This window comes from Cervus elaphus, chromosome 25 (genome assembly GCF_910594005.1).
Source record: "Cervus elaphus chromosome 25, mCerEla1.1, whole genome shotgun sequence".
In the NCBI taxonomy this organism is placed as follows: domain Eukaryota; kingdom Metazoa; phylum Chordata; class Mammalia; order Artiodactyla; family Cervidae; genus Cervus; species Cervus elaphus.
In genome coordinates, this window is record NC_057839.1 from 71,633,892 (window position 1) to 71,651,722 (window position 17,831).

General features: G+C 51.3%; 1 protein-coding gene and 1 long non-coding RNA gene across 3 annotated transcripts in view; one reads left to right on the forward strand and one right to left on the reverse strand.

The window, feature by feature from the left end:
• Nucleotides 1-10,029, reverse strand: part of AHRR (aryl-hydrocarbon receptor repressor) — an 83,747-nt gene extending 73,718 nt beyond the window's left edge. Inside the window, exons 1-2 of one of the 2 annotated variants that reach the window (XM_043887902.1) lie at nucleotides 9,936-10,029; nucleotides 139-211 (exon numbers count right to left, since the gene is read on the reverse strand). In XM_043887902.1, the coding sequence (XP_043743837.1) occupies nucleotides 139-211; nucleotides 9,936-10,026 (164 nt within the window). In that variant the 5' untranslated portion in view covers nucleotides 10,027-10,029. Of the gene's footprint in view, nucleotides 1-138; nucleotides 212-8,876; nucleotides 8,948-9,935 lie in introns of those variants that run through there. The other variant, XM_043887903.1, reaches the window with a different exon arrangement.
• Nucleotides 10,030-10,179: 150 nt separating this feature from the next.
• Nucleotides 10,180-14,695, forward strand: LOC122683943. Its single transcript, XR_006337873.1, has 3 exons — nucleotides 10,180-10,236; nucleotides 13,213-13,273; nucleotides 14,451-14,695. It is a non-coding gene; the product is annotated as an uncharacterized LOC122683943 (long non-coding RNA).
• The last annotated feature ends 3,136 nt before the right edge of the window (nucleotides 14,696-17,831 follow it).

A 17,831-nucleotide genomic window follows, 5' to 3' on the forward strand; every position in this document is an offset into this window, starting at 1 on the left:
ATCCTGAGGGTGCCTGGCCCTTGGGAAGGCCTGACAGAACCCTTGCCTCACTCCTTTCTTCCTAAAATTCACTTTTTCTAATGAAAACACAAGGCCTCCCCTCCGTCAGCAGCCGTCAGCAAAGACATGATACTTTACTGTTTCTGAACGGGCTTCCTGCGTTTCCTCCCGGCGTACAGGCACTCCCCCGGTGGGATCATCATCTCGGGCCCTAAAAGAGAGGGAGCATCAAGTCAGTCACACTGAACGGAGCTGGGTGTCCACACAATGCCCCAAGCCCTGAGGCAGCGGCCAGGGCGTGGCCGACCAGCGAGGCGTGCGAGGGCACAACGCCCGGGTGTGAACCACGGCCCCCAGGCCCAGGCCCCGAGCGTCCGAGCAGGCTCCTGCCGCGCCCCTTCTCCACGGGTGGCCCCTGGGCCCCCAGGGTGGCCCGAGGACCCGGTCCTGTCACTGCACTCCTGAGAGGACAGCCCTGTGCTGGAAAAGCTCCCGGCAGGTAGACCCCCTGAAGCGACTAGAAACAGGAGTCGCTGCTCCAGCAGGACACCGGGCCGCAGGCACAGAGGGCTGAGTGCTGGGTCAGGACTCTGGACAGGCGCCCCCCCCCACCCCCCGCTGCCTGTGGCCCATCTGTCCCCTCCCAGCAGCCCACCTCCCCCAAGGTCTGCGCCTCTGGGCACACGGGATTCCTCTTTTCTATGTAAAATCTCTCTCGATGCCACACCGGGCATCTGCTTTGGCCACCAACTCAGAGCTGCACTGAGCCCGCTGACCATGCCTGGTGGCCGCCACTGGCAGTGTGGACACGAACGCCGGCCGAGGGAGCAGCCCCGTGACTGTGGTCCGAGGCTGGGCAGCCTGCCCGTCACCTCAGGACACACGTCAGAACCTCGGTTTCCCGTGCAGTGGGGCTGAGCCTCACGGATGCCCTGCAGACCAATGACCCTCGGCGTCAGGCTCCGCGCCAGCAGACGCGGAGAGGAGGCCAGCAGCCCTGCCCGGCCTCGAGTGTCCAACCTGGAAGAGGAAGCAGATTCAAACTCACGACTTCCACCCTTTCCTCTACGTTCAGCAAGTGATGTGACAATGCCGGAAACATGTCATGAATCCACTCTAAGCATAAGAAACACACTTTGACTACTGGCAAAAGTAGGTAAAGTGAACGGATCAAAAAAGATACACCAATCCAAAGTCCAGCTGGAGTAGCCATGTGAGTGGCTGAGTGAGCGTCAGACAAAGCTGACTTCAGACAAAGGAGTCGCCAGCACAGACAGGGACTCCGCACAAGGATGAATGGCCCGTCTCTCTCAATAACAATGCACCACCCAGAGCTTCAAAATGCATGAAGCAGAAACTAAAAAAAAATGAGAAGATAATTCACCAGTGACTTCAACATTCCTCTCTCACTAATCGATCGTTGCTGTTCAGTCACTAAGTCGTGTCTGACTCTACGACCCCATGGACTGCAGCACGCCAGGCCTCCCTGTCCATCACCAACTCCCAGAGTTTACTCAAACTCCTGTCCATTGAGTTGGTGATGTCATCCAACCATCTCATCCTCTGTCGGGCCCTTCTCCTCCTGCCTTCAATCTTCTTAGTAATCAATATAGCAAATAAACAGAAAATCAAAAAAGTTGTGGAATATCCAAACAACAGACATAGACTAATTGAAGTATATATAGACCATTTCACCCAACAACAGCAGAGTCCACACTCTTTGTAGTTGGAGCATTCAAGACAGACCATATTCTGAAATGTAAAGTCATCCTTAACAGACTTAAAAGAATAAAAATCATACAAGGTATGTTCTCTAATAATAATGGAATTAAACTAGAAACATATATGGAAAATTCCCAACTATCTGGTATGCAAATAACCACAGGTAAAAGAGAAAGTCTCAAAGAAATTTAGAAGTATTTTGAATTGAATGAAAAAAACAACACATCAGACTTTACGGAGTACAGCTGAGAAGTTCTTTGATGGAAATGTACCATTAAATGTTTATAGTAGGAAAAAATTAAAGGTTCCAGGTAAGTAACCTAAGCTTCCACTTTAAGTAACTACAAGAAAACAAATCCAAATCAAGTAGAAAGGTGGAAATATCAATAAAACTTATGTTTCTTGTGTTTGTTTGTTTTGGGGTTTTTTTTTGACCTGGAGGCATGTGGGATCTTAGCTTCCCAACCACAGATCAAACCTGCACTCCCTGCATCGGAAGGCAATGTCCTACCCACTGGATTGCCAGAGAAGTCCCTCAGTGAAACTTAAAACAGAGAAACAGAGAAAAATAAACGAAGCCAAGAGCTGGTTCTTTGAAAAGACCAACAAAATTGATAAACCTCTTGCCAGGCTGATCAAAAAATAGAGAAAAGACAAATTACCAATATCATGAATGAAAGAAGGTGAAACAGAGGAGGACCCTATGGTCCTTGCCCTCTACCAATGCCTCTATCTGTCTTTTGTCTGCAGAAAACTTTAGTCAAAGAATAAGTTTAATCAGAGAAGTGAGAAATGCAGAAACAAAGGAAAACAGTCAGAGACTAAATAATAATGCAGTCATTAAGCACAGTCAAGGACCTTTAGCTCTTTCTCAAAGGCTATATATAATATTCTGAGCCATATCCTGTGAGCTGTCTTATAGACACTAAAACACCAGATGGAGAATTTAAACTACATGATGACCAGACGGTACCCATGAACTGGCCTCAAAAAATGGTAACAAACTGACCCTGGAGCTGAAAATTAACTGTACCTAAAACAACCAAGATGATGTTGGTCAGACCACTGATGAAGATGGTGAAGACCACCAATTTGAAGACGACTGTGCTGTTTCTGCTGTTTCTGCATGTAGAAACCCACCCCACCCCCCACCACCACCATCACTTCTGTCTATAAAGCTCTTGCCCTGCTGGTTGCCAGTAGGGGGTGGGAGTCAGCCTTTGGACAGACATCTGCCATCCTCTCTCCGTTCCAGCTGCCAGCATCTGAAATAAAGTAAACTTTCCACCAACCTGGCCTGTTTACTGACTTTTGGGCAGCGAGTAGCCAGACCCCACATACCTTTTGGTAAGAGATTTTGCAGTGAGCAGCTGGACCCCACCTCACTCTTTTGGTAACAAAGGGACATCACTACAGATACCACAACCATCAGAAGGAAAACAAGAGAACACAGCCTAGAACTTAGCTGTGTGCCCTGCAAGTTCACATGTTAAAGCCCTGATCCCACATCTGACTGTCCTGGAGATGGGTCTGCAAGGAGGCGATTAGGGTTAAATGGGGTCTTCCAGGTGGAACCCTGCACTGCCAGAACTGTTGGCCTCACAAGAAGAGGGAAAGAGAGGACAACACTCTGCACTGCGTGCGAGCTAAGAAGCCCCTTCTCACCAGAAGTCAGGTCAGCAGGCACCTTGATCTTGGACTTCACAGCCGCTGGAACTGTGAGAAATAAATCTTCATTATTCACAGGTATTGTTTAAGCCACTGGGTCTGTGTGTTTTGTTATGGCAGTCCAGGGAGATTAAGGGGCGTCCCTGGTGGCTCAGACGGTAAAGAATCTGCCTGTAATGCAGGAGACCCAATTCAATCCCTGGGTCAGGAAGATCCCCTAGAGAAGGGAATGGCAACCCGCTCTTGGAGAATTCCATGGACAGAAAAGCCTGGCGGGCTACAGTCCATGGGGCTGCACGGAGTCGGACATGACTGAGCAATTAACACTGTCACTAAGGAGACTAAGACAAACACTCCCCCACAGATTCAACAGTTTAGATGAAATGGACCAGTTTCCTGAACGACATAAACTACCAAACTCACTCAAGAAAAATAACCTGCTTAGCCTGTATCTACTCCTACGACAAACAAAAGCAAAAGCCCAGGTGGAGTCACTGGTGAAGTCTACCAATTTAAGGAAGAAACCATACAATTCTCTGCAAAACTCTAAAAATCAAATTTAAAACTGACAACTAATTTATTTAAGTTCAGCATTCCCTGATACCAAAACCAAAGACGTTTTGAGGAAACTATAGACAAAAATCATCCCTCATGAACACAGGCACAAAAATCTTCAATTAAATGTTAGCAAATGGGAACCAGAAATATATAAAGAGCACAACATATCACAAGTGAGGTTTGCTCAAGAAATTCAAGAAATTGAGTATAATTCACTTTATTTATGAACAAAAGAAAAAAATATTTGGTCACCTCAACATATATAAAATGCATGAGGCCAAATCCATGTAGAATGATTTTTAAAACTCTCATTAAACTAGGAATAGAAGGAACTTAATTAACCTGATAAAGTGTTAGTCACTCACGTGTGTCCAACTCTTTTTGACCCCATGAACTGTAACTCGCCAGGCTCCTCTGTCCATGGAATTCTCCAGGCAAGAACACTGGAGTGGGTTGCCATTCCCTTCTCCAGGAGATCTTCCCAACCCAGGACTCGAACCCAGGTCTCCTGCATTGTAGGTGGATTCTTTACCAGCTGCGCCATCAGAGAAGCCCAACCTGATAAAAGGCATCTACGAAAAGATGTACAGCTGACATCACACCCAAGAGTGGAAGACTGAATACATCCCCAGAGACCACGAAGACAAAGACGTCCTCTGTCATCATGCCCCTTAACGTTCACAGACAACATGACGGTACACACAGGAAATAACAAAATTTGGCTATGACAAATCTCTTATAATAACTGAGTTCAGCGAGGTCACAGAGAAAAAGGACAATATAGAAAAGTCAACTGTATTTCCATACACTAGCAATGAACAACTGAATACAGATATTTAAAAAAACCATACCATTTACAATAGCATCAAAATAAAAATTAAATATTTAGATATTTCAAGAGGCTTAATATGTGTAACTGGGGCTCTAAAGAATAGGAGGACAAAGGAGGTGACAGAAGTAAGTAATAATAGCAGAAATTTGTCCAAACAATGAAAATTACAAACCTACAGATTCAAGAAGTCAATGTATTCCAAGCATAAGAAAGAGGAAAAAAACTATATAAGGCACATCAAAATCAAATCACTCATAACTAGCAATAAAGAGGATAATCTTAGAAGCTGCCAGAGACCACAGTGTTGGGCACAAAGAAATACAGGTAAGTGTGACCACAGATGCCTCCTGAGAAACACGGATGCGGAGGGCACAGTGAGCCGCATCCTTAAAGCACTGAAGAAAAAGGCATGAAAGTAGAATTCCTGACACTGTGGAAATCACTGCGGAAAATTAAGGCTAAATAAAGACTTTTTCAGACATGAAAAAGCTGAAAGCATTCGTTGCCAGCTGACCCACACTATAAGAAATGTGAAAGAGTGTCTTCAGGCCAAAGGAAAATGATACCAGATGGAAACGTGGATCCACAAATGAACAGAAAGCACAGGAAGTGGTAACTGCATGGGTAAAAATGCGGGACCCTTCTTACCATTTAAATATCTGTAAAAGATAATTGACAGTTTAAAACAATGACAACAGTGTGTTGTGGGGTTTACGACCTATGCAAATGAACAAGGCACCTACAGCACAGAGGCCAGGAGGGGGACGTGGTGGCACCCGGCAGCGGCGGGACTCAGGGGACAGTCCCCGGGGACCCCGTGTGCCAGGCACCTGCCTGCTCCCAGGGCTGGGCCCTCCCGGCACCTCTCCTCCGCAGTGAGCGCCGTGGGACACCCTTCACCACCAGGGGCTCCTGGCTCCCACACGCCCCACCACCTGTGTGCTCCTGCCCTCCCGCGCCGGGGGCTGAGAAATGGGGCAACCACCCCCATTCTCCTGGAGCCTGAGCCCCCACACCCACGTGAGGCCTCTGGGCACCTCCCACAGTCCTGAGGACCCTTTTGAGCTCTCTTTTCACTGTTGCTGAAACTTCTTTATATTAACTAAAGTCTCTCAATTTTAAAAAATTAAGTTAAAAAACACATAAAAACACATAAAAAACTGATTTTTAAAGTCTACACATTTTAGAGATACATATACCCTAACACCTGTGAAAGAATGACATGTCAGCGATTGTTTCTATTAATCTGGGGAGTAGGGGTTTATGCTGCTTGATGAATAAATTGGGCTCATTATAAAACTCTCCACTTTTGTAGAAGGTTTGAAAACTTTCATAATAAAAGGGCTTTAAAGGAGTTGAAGAGAGATGTGGCATAAGAATAAACATGTGTGGTCTATGGATTTTCAACAACGAGGCCGTTCGATGGGGAAGAAGGGCCCCCTCACCAAAAGATGCTGGACAACTGGACATGCACTCACTGAAGGGCGGGGGACCCAGCTGCCAGCGACAAAAACCAGCCAGTTAGTTAAAGACCTGAGGGTACTAGCTAAAACTGTAAAACTCTTGAAGGAAACATAATGCTATGTTTCTTTCAGTCTTAAATTTGGCAATGGATTCTTCACCAAAAGCACAATTAAGAAAATAAAAATGAGATAAATCAAACTTCATCAAGATTTAAAACGTGGACTTCAAAGGACACTATCATGAAAGTGAAGAGACACTCACACAGAGAATATTAAGTATAAATCACATATCTGATAAAGTCTAGTATCCAGGCTATAAAAAGAACTCTTAAAACTCGACAACAAAAAGACAAACAACCTAATTAAAAATGAGCAAGGGACCTGAATAGATATTTCTCCCTCAAAAAGCATACAAATGGTCAACAGGTACATAAAAAGATGCTCAACATCATGAGTCACTAGGGAAATACAAATCAAACCCACAATGAGATACCACTCCACACCCACGATGACGACTATAATTTTTTTAAAAAGGAAAATGACAAATGTTGGTGAGGATGTAGGGAAAATGGGTCCCGAGTGCCTTGCTGGTGGGAATAGAAAATGGCACAGCTCCTGTAGAAAGCATTTCAGAATTTCCTCGAAAAATGAAACACAGAGTCACTATACTATACCAGCAATTCCACTCCTAGCCCAAGAGAACTGAAAACATACGTTCAAACAAAATCTGGCACACAAATACTCAGAGCATCGTTATTCACCATAGCCAAAAAGCTGAAACAACCCAAATGCCCATCAGTTGATGAACAGATAAACAAAACGTGGTCCATCCACACTGTGGACTACACTCAGCCGTAAGAAGAAGTGAAGCCCTGATGTCCCTGCAACACGGATGGAGCTTGGAAACACGCTGCTACGGGCCGGAAGGCAGGCCCCAAAGGGTACACATTGATTCCATGTAGAGGAAACTTCCAGAAAGGAGATGAGTGCCAGGGGCCGGAGGGAAAAAGAAGGGGGAGTGACTGCTTGAAGGATATGGCGTTTCCATTTGGGATGAAGAAAATGTTTTGGAATCAGAAGTGGTAGTTGCACAGCTTTGGCAATATACTCAATAAATACCACGGTACTGTAAATTCTTTAATGGTCAATTTTATGTAATTGGATGTTACCATACTAAAAACAAAGAACACAAATTTCTATATAAATAGAAATAAAATGTCTGGAGTGGCAAAGAGGACCCAGTGGTGGCAGTGCTAGTGGGGTGTTCCCGGCAGGGGTGGGGTGGGTTGGCCTGGGATGTTCCCGGCAGGGCTGGGGTGGTTTCTGGGCAGGGGGGCAGCTGCAGGGCTTGGGGGGCAACAGCTGGCTTTGAGGCTGCGGGGTGACAAGTCCGAGGAAACAAGAGCTCTGGAGACGGGCTGGGGCGGGTGAGTGGGGCCTGGTGGCCGCAGGCTGGAGCAGGGATAGGTGGACAGATGCTTGGGAAGGGTCCAGCCTTCTCAGCTCACCTGGAGCCACGGCCACCAGGCCTGCCCTTCTCTGGGAAGCCAGGTCAGAGCCTCGGGGGCTGGAATCCAGAGGGTGAAGTCGTGCATCTGAATTGCAAAGCCGCTTAATGCCGGCAGGAGAGGACTGAGCCGCACCCAGACCCGGCCCAGCCTCAGGGGACACCAGGCAGGGACGCTCCCCCACACCCGAGAGGGGCCGGGCACTCAGAGACCCACTGAGCCCTGTCAAGACCCAAAGTGGGGGGGGGGGGCTGACCTGCACCGGCCCCAGGAGACCCCTCCCTAGCACCACTATTCCCTAAACGAGCCCAAGGCTCGGACCAGGGGTGGCGCGGAGTGGGGGTGACAGGGAAGATGAGCCGGGGGGGACACATCGAGGGGGTGGTGCTGACCATTTACTTCCCTCCGTACAAACCCCCTCCAGCAGCAGGACCTGAGATGGATCCAGGCTCCCTGGAGCAGCCCTTCCCCAGCGTGCACACAGCCAGCCCACAAAGTCCCAGGATGGTAAGGCCCTAAAAACACAAGTTATGGCAAAAAGCACCAGAGCAAACAATCACACTCCAGGCACCCCGTCAGGGGCGGGAGAGGCACCCCGGGATGCCGCTGTTCCCTGGGAGAGCCTCATCGTGCCCTAGGAATCCTCAACACGGGCTCCATTTTCCTGACCACTTGCACACTCTCCTCAAACAGATGCAGCCCTGGCAGGCCTGGATCATCCTCCCCAGAAACGCACCACCAAGCAGTGTGGGGCTGGCCTCCCGGAGCTCTGAGCCGACTGCGCTGCTCGGAGAAATCTGGGCTTTCCTAAGACCCTTTCATGGTAAAAATGATAGTTGTCCACTTCAGAAAATACACATAAGCAAAAAACAAAAATAAAAGAGCCTCCCACACCACAGAGCAGTGCCCATGGCTCCCGCCCAGCATGTGTGCCCCTGCCCACGCAGCTGCCCCACTCTGGGGCCAAATCAAGAGGGGGACAAAGCCCAAGGTCCAAGTCCAAGCTCTGCCCAGGACCACCCCGAAGTCCTCACCAGCACACAGACCACAGGCGCGGTCTGCTGGCCCCGGCGGCTGGAGCCAGCACAGACCGCACCCCCCCAGGGGGGGCAGAAAGCTGCTCACCTGCCCACGAGTGGGTCCCGAGACCACCAGGATGGGGCTTGGGCCCAAGAGGCTGCAGAAGTCAGGCTGGAGGCCCTGATGGCGGACGCTGGGCGGAGACCGGCCAGGCTCAAGAGCCCGCCTCCTCCAGAGGCCCCTGGAGACGGCCCGGGTGGGCCAGGCTGCTGACCAGGCCGGGAGAGGTCCAGTCACGACTGTCGAGTACCCGGAGCGAGAGGGCAAGTGCCCAGGGCACGCTCTCATGCCTCCCGTCTGCGCCCAGCCCCTCGAGGGTCAGAGCCTGCGGCTGGTCACACACAGGCCCCACGTGAGTCGCGGGGCATCCACAGCTGGAGACCTGCTGGACGCTTCCAAGGGGGCAGCCTCCGGCCCCAGCCCCTCAGACCAACCGGGAGAGACACAGGAACCCCAGGGCTAACCTCCCAAGGCCTCTGGCCTCTGACCTCTGACTGGTCACCTGCCCTGTGGGCAGCCCAGTGCCTCTCACAAAGTGCCCACAAGCTGGGGATTTTCCACCACTCAAAGTAAGACTTTAGGGAGAAAAATTTTCTTGGTGCCACTAACTGAAGCCCAGTGAATTCCTGGAACACATGCCTTCAGCCTTCTCGAGTGTGAGAACCAAGACTGGCACTCCCTGCCCGGAAGGAGGGGGCTGAGCTGTGCACCCCCAGCTCTGGGGCCCCCCACCCTCACCAGCTGCCCTGGGGAGGGCTCAGGGGTTCGGTTCCAAGTCTCCCCCCACAACCCCTAGCATCTGCCCGAAACATTTCCGAGGGAAACTGGGCCAAGAGCTAAGGGCAATCGGCCCAACTCTTCCAAAGTTGGGGGAGGGGGCTGTCTGACGCTCCCAGGTCGGAAACTGAGTGACCACAAGCAATGGAAGTGCACTGGAGTCCCTCGAAAGTTCTTGTTTTATTTTTAGGTGAGGAGCTGCCGGTTGGACTCCCGGGCCTGGAGACGTGAGGATGGGGTGAGTGGAGGGGGACCCTTGGGGAGATGGCTCTACGCGCGGGTCTCCACCACGGAGACGGAGCCGCGGAGCGCGCCCGGGGCACTTACCCGGCCGGCGGGGCGCGGAGGCTCGGGCGCGCCCGCGGGAGGCGTCCGCCGGGACCGGGAGCTGTGTTGGCACGGCTGCCGGCGCTCGCATCTCAGGGACCAGGCGGCGGCTGCGGCCGCGAAAGGACAGCTCCACCCCGGCACGCGAGCCGCCCCGCCCCGAGACGACCGAGCCCCGGCGGCGGCAGGGGGCGCGCGCGTGCACCCCGCGCGGTCCTGGTCCCCAGGTCGGCTCGTGCATCCCCGCCCGGTGAGGTCCTGCCTTGCGCCCCTGTCTCTTCCTCTGAATCTGTGCACCCCGGTAAGGTCCTGCCCTGCGCCCCTCTCTCCCCGTGGTCCCCGGGTCCGAGTGAGCCACGGTGGGCTCGTGCCCTGCGTCTCTCGCGTCCTCGTGGAATCCTCAACGCTCTGTCGCCTCCAGGCTGCTCTGTGCCCCTCGAGGTCCCCATGCTCCCCGCGGGGAGCCCCGGACTCTCTGTTCCTCGCCTCCAGTCGCGGCCCCCTTCCGCCCGCCAGCTGAGGCCGGTGCGCACCTAACCGCGGGGCGGAGGTGCAGGGTCCGAACTCCCCTAGCCGCTGGGTCCCGGCATCTGGATCAGAGAGTGTAACGTGAGCGTGGCGTGTCCTGCTCTACCTGCTTCGGTGGGGTTATTGCTAAAACCAAAGGGTCTTACAGTTTAACATATCAATATAGTACTTTTAACCTTGCACCTTCCAGGAGGAAGTCTTGATCCGGACTTTTCTGATTCACGGAGCTAAGGCCTCCAGCCGACCCTTCCCATCTTTCCTGCTGCTCCTTCCCTCTCTTCCAACCGGACCCTCCCACCCTGCCTCCATCTTGGTGGACATGTCCAGACTTTGGAAGGCCCACTTCCGCTCACTGGGTTGGAGCTGCATATCTGGCCCAGAGCCTCCCAGACACCCATGAACCTCACCTCACACCCTAGGCTCTCCACAAAGTCTGAAGGGTCTCAGGAGACCTCGGCCCAGGGGCCTCCTTGTGTTGCCGGGGCAATCCAGACCCTCCCGGGTCCCCAGGGAACCTCACACTGTCTTCATGCAAGCCCCAGCAACCCCCACCCCCCACAGCCAGCCCTGATCCCACCCCCACCCAGAGCCCCAGGCCCATCCTGACCTCACAGACCACAGGCCCTTGGCACTTGCTCCTGCTCCAGGAAATCTCTTCTGCAGATACTGGCAGGGCTGGCACTCTGATCCTCTGTCCTCAGAGAGAATATCCACCCCAGATCAAACCCTGCTGTCGATCTCCTCTACCTTTTACAGGGCTTATTCTTGCGTGAAATCACACAGATGTTTTTTTTTGCTCCAGTGTCAAATAGGCAAACTCACCAGGTCTATTCACTTCTACCTGAGGAAAAGCAGAGTCCCCAATGCAGAACAGGGACTCAAAGTGTCAGCTTTTATTATTCTTATTGTATATTACCTTTTGACATTGAGCAACATGCAGCTATGTGGCTGTATTTTTTAAGTAGTTAAAATCAGCTGCTGTATCTTGATCTGATTTTTGTAAAGTGCATTATGCACGGAAAAAATCTGGGTGCATAACTCAGATTACAGGTGAACTTTCATTTCTTTTTCCTTGTTAAAAGTTCCACAATTTCTGATTATTTTGCAGAAGCATGGAGTACTTTTGAACTACTTTCATTGTTTTTCCTTTTTGTTAAAAAGAAAGAGTAAGCATGTGTAAGACGTTGGGAGGATACATCTTGGATGGCAGGGGTAATGGGGTCCCCTCTGTGAAGGCCAGGCCTATAGGGGGCCCTCAGAGCAGGACGGAGGGTGGAGACCCCTGGTTGGGTGCCCGGAGGACACGGAGCTTTGTAGACAGAGCCCTGCACCCCCTGTGTCCCCTTCGAGCCTGCTGCCTGGGCATCATTCCTACCCACCCACCAGCCCCTTGGGGAGCCCGCCTGAGTGAGATGCCTCAGTGCTTCTTGCTGCCTCTTCCCGGGGCGCCCTGTGCAGAAGCCAGTGTCCGCGCCCCGCCCTCCACGCCCTGCCTCCAGCCACCCCGCCTTCAGCCAGTAGGCTGCGCCTGCCTCAGAGCCCACAGCCTCTGCAGACCTGGAGGCCATCACTGGGACTGGACACAAACAGGGCACCCCTCCTAGGGTGGTTCCCCCTCTGAAGTCCCAGGGACTCAGGGTGACCCCCTTAGTGAGAGTCCCTGGGTGCCGTTCCCACCAGGACGAAGGTGACTCCGGGCCTCCCCGGCAGTGTTCTCAGGAGGTCAACGGGACACAGTCCACACAGATAGTGCGACGCATGACAGTTTGTGGGCGCCCTGTTTTATTCACCATCATGACCACTCTGTGGAGAAGGAAATGGTAACCCACTCCAGTGTTCTCGCCTGGAGAATCCCATGGACAGAGGAGTCTGGCAGGCTGCAGTCCGTGGGGTCGCAGAGAGTCAGATACGACTGAGAGACTGAGCATCGTGACCACCCTGCCCATTGCCCCCCCACTGTTTCCCTCTGGGGCTGCGACTCGGGTGGGGTTCTCTTCAGAACCTGCCCTCCCTCTGCACTCGGGAACCCCAACTGTAAACAGGCTCCAGGTTGCTGAGTCTGCCCCCTCTCCCCACCCTCCTTGCCTCGGCAACGAAGGTCCAACCAGCGGGGGACAAATTCCTCTTGCCTGGATAATTTGTCCTAGGGTGAGAGAGCAGCCACCACCTGGCAGGGAAGAGGCTTGGAAAAGAGACCATCCCTGGTGCCTTCGCTGCTCACGGGGTGTCCGCATCCGCGCTCCAGCCTTGCCATCCTGGGAGGCGGGTGACATGACCGCTATGCGAGCCTGACTGCCATCCCTGCTGTGCCCACCTGCTCTCCCCCAGGGTTCACCGGCCTGCTCCAAGCCCTCACCCTGCCCCCAGACAGCCAAGGCCTCCTCAGGGTCAGACAGGGGTATGCGGTCACTATGCAGGTGCCCGGCCAGGAGCCAGGCCACACGGGCCCGGGGGACAGTGCGCTGCCCAAGCAGCCCTCGTTCAGGGTGGCGCTTTCTCTGTCCCCGCGCGAGGGGGGACCCGGAGTGCCTCAGTGCCCCCCACCGCCTGAGGGCCATCCCTGAGTGTGCCTCCCTGAGTGTGTCCCGGGTCCACTGCACAGCCAGGCAGGGCTTCCTGCCCCAGGGCACAGAGCGGACGAGGGACTGTGCCCTCCGGCCTGGTGGGGGTCAGGATCCCCAGGAGCCCTGCTTGTGAACAGGGTGCAGCCAAGCCCCTCAGGCTCTGCCCTCCCCTCCTCTTGCTCCAGGGGCTTCGCAGGCACTGTTCCTTCTGAGTGTAATGCTGTCCGGCGTTTCCTTCAGCTTCAGGTAGAGGCCACCCCTACCTCCCTCACTCCCCACGTTTGGGTTTTTTGTTGGGGGGGCAGGCAGCAGGAACTTTCATCTATTAACTTTATCCTTAACCCTAACCTGCTATAGCTTCCCAGCCCAGAAGCAGCCACTGTGGGGGCAGAAGGGCGGGGGAAGGGGAGGGAGGGGGGAGGGGGAGGAGGGAAGGGGGAGGGGGGAAGGGGGAGGGGGAGGGAGGGGAGGAGGGAAGGGGAGTGGGGAGGAGAGGAGAGGGGGAGGGGAGAGGGAGGAGCGAAGGGGGAGGGACGGGGCGGGGGAGGAGGGAAGGACGGGCAGCTCACTACAGCAACTTCCTTTCTTGCACAACCCGGTCCCCATGAACAATGACTCACTTGGTTTTCTTTGAACCTGCCTTGTCCCCCACATCCTTTGGTGTCTGAGAAGCTAGCCTTCCGCAGCCCGTGAGTCAGGCCGCCTCAGCCCCGCCGGGCCCCCCTTGGGGCTCTGTCTACGGGGACCCGGCCCCTTCTCCATCTGGGCTGCGGAGCACCCTGCAGGAGCGTCCCAGCTCGAGGCACGTGGGGACCTTCTCAGAAACTGTCCTGCTGGGCCGCGGGCAGCGCCCCCAGCGTCCCCTGCTCCTGTCTGCACCCCTGCTCCCCTCCGGTTCTCCCGAACGCACCTTAGCTCTGGAAAGGCCCTTCTCTGTTCTGAATTTCTATTCCCCACAGTTTGCTCTTTTCTCTAGCTTTTTCCCTTCCAGATGTTCTACTTCCATTCTGTATCATTTCTTTGAATAGAAGTGGTTCTTTTCTGATGGATGCGATGTCTTTGGTCGTCTCTGAGACCTTGGACGGCAGGAGTTCTGAGCTGTTTCCTCAGGTCCTTGCTCTGCCCTCTTACAGACACCAAGTGAACCATCCCGTGCTTCTCACCGAGGGAGGCACTGCTCGAGGTGGCCAAAGAGCTGGGCCTGTTGGGCAGTGCATACCTGTGGGCACATCTCAGGGGGTGGGTCCTGCTCAAGGGTGGAGGGGCTCCCCGTTCAGGGAACCCTCAGTGCCCCCCTTCCCCTGCCCCTGCCCTCCTGAGCCTCCCCAGGCTCTCAGGAGACTGTCAGCTTTTCCCTGGAATTTGCCCTTCCTGGGTTCTTGGGGCAGACATTTACCTCTGTGTTTCTGTGCATTGTTTGAAGACAATTTCAATGAGACCTCATTACTGGAAGCTAGTCTGAACCTATATGAACCAGGTGAGGGCCCAGCACAGCTGGCCTGGAGGGGGACCTAGTGGGAAGAGTGGCTGGGTCCGATGGGCACCCTGTGCACCCACCTCTGCACGAACAGACGAGGGCCAGAGCATCCTTCCGCCAAACCCCAGCCTAAGCACCACTGACCACATGACCTCGGCCAAATTATGGGTCCTCTCTGAGCCTTGCCTTTCTCATCTGTAAAACAGGTAAGTATAGACCAGTGAAACAGACAGCCCAGAAAAAAACCCTCACACTATGGTCAGGGATGCTTGACAAGGGTGATGTCTTTGCTTTTTAATACACTGTCTAGGTTTGTCACAACTTTCCTGCCAAGAAGCAAGTGTCTTCTAATTTCATGGCTGCAGTCACCATCCACAGTGATTTTAGAGCCAAGAAGAAGAAATCTGATCATTGCTCCCACCTTTTCCCCTTCTATTTGTCATGAAGTGATGGGACCAGATGCCATGATCTTACTTTTTTTAATATTGAGTTTTGAGTTGGCTTTTTCACAGATCATTAGGGAAATGCAAATAAAAACCACAAATAAGATACTATCTCACACTTATTAGGATGGCTACTGTCAAAACATTCTTTAGTTGCTACAGTTCAGTTCAGTTCAGTTGCTCAGTCAGGCCCTCTCTTTGCGACCCCGTGGACTGCAGCCACCAGGCTTCCCTGCCCATCACCAACTCCCAGAGTTTACTCAATCTCATGTCCATTGAGTCGGTGATGCCATCAACCATCTCATCCTCTGTCGTCCCCTTCTGCTGCTGCCTTCAATCTTTTCCAGCATCAGGGTCTTTTCCAATGAGTCAGTTCTTCGCACCAGGTGGCCAAAGTATTGGAGTATCAGCTTCAGCATCAGTCCTTCCAATGAATATTCAGGACTGATCTCCTTTAGGATGGACTGGTTGGATCTCCTTGCAGTTCAAGGGACTCTCAAGAGTCTTCTCCAACACCACAGTTCAAAAGCATCAATTCTTTGGTGCTCAGCTTTCTTCACAGTCCAACTCTCACATCCATACACGACCACTGGAAAAACCATAGCCTTGACTAGACAGACATTTGTTGGCAAAGTAATGTCTCTGCTTTTTAATATGCTGTCTAGGTTGGTCATAGCTTTTCTTCCAAGGACCAAGTGTCTTTTAATTTCATGGCTGCAGTCACCATCTGCAGTGATTTTGGAGCCCAAAAAATAAAATCTGCCACTGTTTCCACTGTTTTCCCACCTATTTCCAATGAAGTGATGGGACCAGAGGCCATGATCTTAGTTTTCTGAATGTTGAGTTTTAAGCCAGCTTTTTCACTCTCTTCTTTCACTTTCATCAAGAGGCTCTTCAGTTCCTCTTCACTTTCTGCCATAAGGGTGATGTTATCTACATATCTGAGGTTATTTATATTTCTCCCAGCAATCTTAATTCCAGCTTGTGCTTCATCCAGCCTGGCATTTCCCATGATGTACTCTGCATATAAGTTGAATAAGCAGGGTGACAATATACAGCCTTGACATACTCCTTACCCTATTTGGAATCAGTCTGTTGTTCCATGTCCAGTTCTAACTATTGCTTCTTGACTTGCATACAGGTTTCTCAGGAGGCAGGTAAGGTGGTCTAGTATTCCCAGCTCTTGAAGAATTTTTCAGTTTGTTGTAATCCACACAGTCAAAGGTTTTGGCATAGTCAATAAAGCAGAAGTAGATGTTTTTCTGGAACTCTCCTGCTTTTTTGATGATCCAATGGATGTGGGCAATTTGATCTCTGGTTCCTCTGCCTTTTCTAAACCCAGCTTGAACATCTGGAAGTTCACGGTTCATGTACTGTTGAAGACTGGCTTGCAGAATTTTGAGCCATGCTTTACTAGCGTGTGAAATGAGTGCAATTGTGTGGTAGTTTGAGTATTCTTTGGCATTGCCTTTCTTTGGGATTGGAATGAAAGCTGACCTTTTCCAGTCCTGTGGCCACTGCTGAGTTTTCCAAATTTGCTGGCATATTGAGTGTAGCACTTTCACGGCATCATCTTTTAGGATTTGAAATAGCTCAACTGGAATTCCATCACCTCCACTAGCTTTGTTCATAGTGATGCTTCCTAAGGCCCACTTGACTTCACATTCCAGGATGTCTGGTTCTGGGTAAGTGATCACACCATCATGATTATCTGGGTGGTGAAGATCTTTTTTGTACAGTTCTTCTGTTTATTCTTGCCACCTCTTCTTAATATCTTCTGCTTCTGTTAGGTCCATAGAATATCTGTCCTTTATTGTGCCCATCTTTGCATGAAAAGTTCCCTTTGTGTCTCTAATTTTCTTGAAGAGATTTCTAGTCTTCCCCATTCTATTGTTTTCCTCTATTTCGTTGCATTGATCACTAAGGAAGGCTTTCTTATCTCTCCTTGCTATTCTTTGGAATGCAGCACTCAAATAGGTATATCTTTCCTTTTCTCCTTTGCCTTTAGCTTCTCTTCTTTTCATAGCTGTTTGTAAGGCCTCCTCAGACAGCCATTTTGCTTTTTTGTGTTTCTTTTTCTTGGGGATGGTCTTGATCACTGCCTTCTATACAATGTCACAAACCTCTGTCCATAGTTCTTCAGAACTATGGACACTCTGTCTATCAGGTCTAATCCCTTGAATCTATTTGTCACTTCCAATGTATAGTCATAAGGGATTTGATTTAGGTCATACCTGAATGGTCTAGTGGTTTTCCCTACTTTCTTCAATTTAAGTCTGAATTTGGCAATAAGGAGTTCATGAGCTGAGCCACAGTCAGCTCTCGGTCTTGTTTTTTACTGACTGTATAGAGCTTCTCCATCTTTGAAGAAAACGCTTAGTCTTGTCAAACTCTTTATGACCCCATGAACTGCAGCACACCAAGCTTCCCTGTCCTTCATTATCTCCTGAAGTTTGCTTAAACTCATGTTCATCGAGTCGGTGATGCCATCCAATCATCTCATCCTCTGTCACCCCCTTCTCCTTCTGCCTTCAATTTTTCCCAGCATCAGGGCCTTTCCCAATGAGTTGGCTCTTTGCATCAGGTGGCCAAAGTATTGAAGCTTCAGCATCAGTCCTTCCAATGAATATTCAGGGTTGATTTCCTTTATGAATGACATCACAGTAATCGAAGTAGATTCCCCAACCACTAATGCCAAAGAAGCTGAATTGAACAGTTCTATGAAGACCTACATACAAGACCTTATAGAACTAACACCAAAAACCAGTCAAAACATAAAAGTTGGCAAAACATAAATGTTGCAAGATATGGAGAAAGTGGAGCTCTTGGCCACTGTGGGTGGGAATGTAAAATGGAAAACAGTCAAGTGGAAAACAGGATGGAA